Below are 5,897 nucleotides of genomic sequence, written 5' to 3'. Positions count from 1 at the left end.
AATTCTTTTTGTAGGTATTTATATAATTTGAAGGCAGATTTTGTAACAAGTTAACATCCACTGAAGTGGGGAATAGAATTGTCAGTTGAATGTGTCATTTCATTTATTTGCGTGAGGGCTGTGATACTGCCCGGGTGCCCAAACTGAAACAGGTGGTTTTCTTAGGGGACCACACCCGAAGCTTTGACCAGGTCTGATCAGCAAGGCAGTGGAGCATCGCAAGTAGTACGTGCCCTCCGTCACAATCGGTTCTGATTCTTTCCGATCCCGGTCTGCCACGTAGAGTTCCGGTCAAGAAGCTTTCTTCGTCTAGACCAGGTCAGTGGCCACATACTTGTGTTGCGTCATAGCCTTATGATAGCTTTTCCCTAACATACTACACTAATTTCTTGGTAAAAAAATGTCCATGCCATCCAATCGAGTGGCTGGTCTTTTAATATTGTCAGCTGGCGTTTTCTCTCTCCCTGGAACTTCACTTGTTGTATAAATAACTAGATAGTTCAGATGGATAGAAATGGGATCATTTAAGACACACTACCTGATGAGGTTTCGTTCAAAACTTGCAACGTGATGTATTTAGAGAAATTCTTCAATCTCATTTTGAGTATTGGGAGACGGTATCAGTGGTATTTCGTATAGTTTCACCATAGTAGCGATAGATTCCAGAACCACTGTGATTTTGGCAAAGACAAATGAGTCGACTCTTTCTCCTTCATGCTTTTCATTCTGAATATGTCTAGATAAACGAGTGCTTGAAATAAGTTCATCCTACGCAACCCGTATTTGGCCTCTTATTACCGCCGCCACAAACAGGGTTAGCTCAAGTAATATATGAAGTTAGGTTGAATATTTATGTTTATAGCATGCCCAGATCGGAGGTGAATCAAAGGGTCACCGAAAGGTTATGTAGAAAGATATTCCATAAGATTGTGCCTATTGGCTTTGTTTTGTAGCTCATCTGAAGGCTTAGATTTCCTGCGCCAGGCCACACTGTTAAGGTCGTCGATACTATCTGGTTAACCGAAGTAGTTGTTCCAGGCTTCGAAACCGGTGCCTACTGGTAAAAAGTCAAGCTTCATAACCACGAAGCTACCGTTCCGCTTATTGACCTGGTCTTAAACGCAGTTTGGTCGTACATTTATCGGCCATTTAGGATTTATCCACCGCGTTATTCCAATGCTCTTCGAAGAAATTTGCCTCATCCAAACCATGTGTTTATTTTCTCCACATGTCACCACTTTTTAAACATATTTGATACTGGTATAAAACTTGTAAACAAGGAAATAAGTAGGTGATTGAATCCTATATTAAGACAATAGATATGAAAGGTAGACGATATAGTCTAGGCTGGACTCATCTTCCAAAACTTGTGATATTGTAGTGTCATCGACCTTCAGCAATCGTCAGTTTATGTAATGTGACAAATTAAACCGTTGCACACTACTGACTGAATGGTGAGCTTACAGTATGACTTTAGTTCTTGACTGTATGCCTGGGATTATCTAGAGAAGTAGACACCTCTGAACATCACAGATGATGTAGACTGACAGTTATTCGAGTTATTTGTGCCCATGAAACCTTTGTCAACCAACCGATTATATCTGCGGTGACCTATTCAAGATCCCGGATCAATCCATTCTGTAATTTCGATGTACTAGGTCCTGTGCTCATATGTATTTCATTTATCACTTCAGAATTAATCATTGTTAAGCACTTATATAATGGTTATGCTATTTTGTTTTGTGTCATCGTTTTTGTTGTCAGGTATTGAGATTAATCGTTCACTTATCAAATGTTTTTTTATTCAAACTACTCTTTTGAGCTTCAGCTAATTATTTGCTGGTTGTTTGTAATCAGGCGTTAGATAATTTGGATAAGTTTTTAGAAATGTTTTGCTTGTTATTCGTAGGTAATAATGTTTTGTGAAAGTGCTTTTATAAGATGTTGCTTCTCTTGGATTTTGTTAAATACATGATCATCGCGCGGCTTTGTGTGATCTTAATTTTTGTTTTGATTATTAAGATGCGGAAGAATTTCGAAAGGTTTTCGAGGAAGGTTGTCAAGCAACTGACGAAAAGTTGAGTGACAATAGTAAGTTATTACATAAACTATGCTTTTATATATATATATATATATATATATATATATATATATATATATATATATATATATCTTCAATAAGAAAGCATGTACTGTTTCTGCTACACACAAATTTTTTGTTGTTGATGTGTCTAGTGTTTTCTGATGGTTAGCAGAGATATTCGTGACGTGTGCTTTTTATTGTGATTTTCCAGTCTTGGTTTCATGCATCCTGATAAGGATATTACTAACTGACATTTAGCACTGTAATCGTGGCCATTTTTTATTCACTGAGCGTCGTTTGTTATTGTTTTTTATTCTACTATTTTTGCCTCATCAGATCAAGCACTTCTGTATTTCATTCCAATCATTTGTGGACTGTCTGTTTTGATGGAACATTAAGAAGTTGTAGGGAAAGCTATTGTTTCTCATTGTCTTTTGATACTCTCCTACTAGCAACAACCTGGATGAAGTCAAAATGAATTTGATCAGAAACTGAAATGTAGCAATGGTAGCGGACAAATTCTGTGCTCAAATTTATTTTTGACAAACATGGACTTCAAGCGTGAAAAATCATTATTTGGTTTGTTGACTCCCGATATAACTACTACGATGGAGCAAACCATATCCATATTAGCCCTAGCTGTAGAGCATCAACGGAATGCTGTCTCCTTTTTGAAATCACATATTTGTCTGAGCCCCAAATATCTGTAAAAGCTCTTGTTTATGGCAAAAATGTTAAGATGTTTAGGGAAGAACTAGCTAAGGACTTAGGTAATCATTAAAGCGCCATTCATCGAAGTTGGTCTGGAACAATCTGCATTGTAATTGAAAGGTATGTTTACTAACAACGTAAACAGAATAGTAAAGTAGGATCAATGGACTTCGGAAGCTAGTTGAGAAGTATATGTCCTAAATTTTTCTTTGCTTTGTGACACGTTAGTTTCTATAATAATAATACATAATCTAACTAACCTAGTCATTGATATTTTGACTCCACAGAAGTGTCCGTATATATTTCTTTATTATAAGAACCTCAGAACTAAAACTACGTAGCTTTATAGATCACTTTTGAGACTTCAAAAAGTTCTAATCTAATACAGTTAATACAGCTCATCAACCTAGTTTGTAATTAAACACTTATAATATATGTCTAAATCATCGCAAAATATGCTTAAAATGGCGTATTATAATAAAAATGACCTTATCATATAAGAATATTAATTTACGTGTTTAGTAGGAACTACTTGTTCTATGATCTATTAAATCCATAAGAGAACATCAGAAACCTAACCTTAAACATTTTACATACCCAATAATGTCATTCAGCAAAAATGCCTAAATACCTTAATATTGTTATAGCAAGCACTTTTGTAAGTCAATTTAAAATGATCACTACACACCCAGTTATTGCGTTAGCATTCGTAAAAAAATTCTCCATTTCGTAGTATTTGTATGACAAAATAGTATATATACTCTTTTTGTCATAGCTGCTGGCATAGAACAACCGTTAACTCTCAAGAAATTCTTAATTAAATTACGCTTAAAAATGTAGGAAAATCTACAGAAGTTTTGGATAACAGTCAGAATTATTTTACTTTCAGTCATACTACTTGCTCTCGCCACATCTATTACTGTTAAATTCTTTAATCAAAAGCTGTATTAAGTTGGAAAACAGTAACCGACACTAGGTTTGGAGATATCCAGACCTCTTTGTTTTCACTCTCTGAGGACAGCCGGAACTATGTAAAGCATATTTATGAAAGTTGTCTTCCGGCTTATATCGGTCTCTAGTAAGAACTGTTACCAATTCAGTAAGACTACTGATTATACGAAGAAAAATATCTATCTGAATGTTAGTCATTGGCTCATTCATAGCATCATCGGGATGTCCGAAAAATTATAATTCAGGTACATATATGTTAATTGGGAGTGTAAAGATCAGTTAGTCACTAATAAAACAATAATTGTACTCTGATATCGCCATATGGAGTCATTCAGCTTGTCGTGAGCTTCACTGTCACACGCCTGTATGGTTTGTTCTAACCTTTGAACAGACGAATTACTTTAGTCCCTCCAGTCGTTAGACCATTTTTATATATGATCTTGAACATGTATATGTGGGAGTATGTGTGTTCATATACTTAGATGTATCTTTAATCCCTGTAAATGTTGAGACACGTTTGACTGAATAAAATGGTCACATTTGTCTTTCTCGTTTCTTCTTGTCTATCTGTATCAGTGGATGTACAAAACACATCCAAAACCACTCTCGTATTGTTTTATTCTTTGATTCACTAATACGAAGTTTATGTACGTATACAAAGGTAATTAAGGAATTATATTTCATCGTTCCTCATCAATATCAAATGGAGTCAACAGAAAACAGAAGTGGTGAGTGTTGCGTGATCCGTATCCTCTGAGCATACAAAGACTCTGTTAGTTTTCAAAACAGACGACTTCCAAATTGTGCACCTTAGTCTGTAATAATCCTTTCTGGAACTTCAAAATTAACAAACTAATGTCTCACAAATTTTGCCGCCGTTTCAGGAGCATTGTTTTACAACTGGGTAGCTCTTACCCATCTGGTGAATCAGTCAATACAATATAGTATATGAGTTAAATTATTAGGTGGTAAGTTTCCGAAAATATCGATATTTATATGCTCGAACTTCAGTCTAGTGCAGAAAATCCTCCTACAGGCGATACTACTACATGTTGTTGGACCTTCGACTTCTGACATTGCATGTATGATTTCGTCCATATCTGTAAGTCGCTACTTATATTTGGGCAAACGGATGTCTTTGATAAGTTTTTTGCACCTGGAGGAGTTATACCATGAGATTTCTCAAAAATGAGGTGTCGCATTCCGTGGTATACAAACAGATATTCTTTAGCTTCAATTCCGTCTTACTAGATTCGCAAAGTTCGTTCGTTTCGGTATTAGTTTTCTGCAGCTCTGAAATATCAGTGTAATTAATATCAGTTGCAGTTAAACGAGTAATGCTTGTCATTGACAAAGTGTCTGCAGCGTAATTTGTACTATCTTCTATATGCTATATATCAGATGTAAATTGTGTTATAAATTCTCATCTTGTGTTCTTAATTGATTACGCTCTCGTATAATTAGGAGTCTTTCTATTCAATGTAGGTGAAAATTACTGTTATATTTAGTTTTTATTAAGCAAAGAATAAGGAACCATACTTTTTAAATTTTTTTGGATCCTGATCCTCCTAAAATATTTCCATCATTCCTTATTTTCAGGACCCAGCATTGAAAGTACTTATTCTGATAAAGAGGATAAAACTGATGATATTGGCACGCTCTCGAATTCTGTCAAGGAATGTTTGAATATTACCACACCGGATACCAACTCACCTGTTTATTGCAGTTCGATAAAAACCGATGCCTAAATATCTCATTATTGAGACAATTTTCATAAACAAATTCAGATCTGTTATACAATATCTAATATTTTCTTAAATCATATCTTATTTGTTTTTCTTTAAATAGTTCGTTAAGGCCAGTTCTCAAATATCAAGCGTCGTTTTTCGTCTTAATATTTAATTATATCCTATTCAGGGCTTGAATCCGGTTACTCTATAACAAATGATATTTGCAAGTAGATATAAAATCTTGAACCTCATCCAATTATTGTTATTTTAGTAAAGTCTTGTGCCTACTCAGTTTGAATTTGTTTTACAGTCGCCAGTCTTAAAAGAGTAGTAGATTAAGTGCCATTAACCTGGTTCTGTGTATTTGTATATGATTTCTCCATAAAATAACAGTTGAACCAACAAGGTGATGCATACATGGA

General features: G+C 35.0%; 1 protein-coding gene across 1 annotated transcript in view; it reads left to right on the top strand.

Annotated features, from left to right (window-relative positions):
• The window catches only part of Smp_115290 (hypothetical protein), a gene marked incomplete at its 5' end in the record, with an annotated part of 6,909 nt that extends 1,355 nt beyond the window's left edge, over positions 1 to 5,554 (top strand). The window contains 2 exons of the mRNA XM_018793962.1: positions 2,023 to 2,091; positions 5,345 to 5,554. Coding sequence (XP_018648422.1) covers positions 2,023 to 2,091; positions 5,345 to 5,493 — 218 coding nt within the window. The 3' untranslated portion in view covers positions 5,494 to 5,554. The remainder of the gene's footprint in view (positions 1 to 2,022; positions 2,092 to 5,344) is intronic.
• Between the last annotated feature and the right edge of the window lie 343 nt (positions 5,555 to 5,897).

Source organism: Schistosoma mansoni, chromosome 1, assembly GCF_000237925.1.
Source record: "Schistosoma mansoni strain Puerto Rico chromosome 1, complete genome".
Taxonomy (NCBI): domain Eukaryota; kingdom Metazoa; phylum Platyhelminthes; class Trematoda; order Strigeidida; family Schistosomatidae; genus Schistosoma; species Schistosoma mansoni.
The sequence above is the reverse complement of the archived record's forward strand: the minus strand, read 5'-3'. Positions and strand labels throughout refer to the sequence as shown.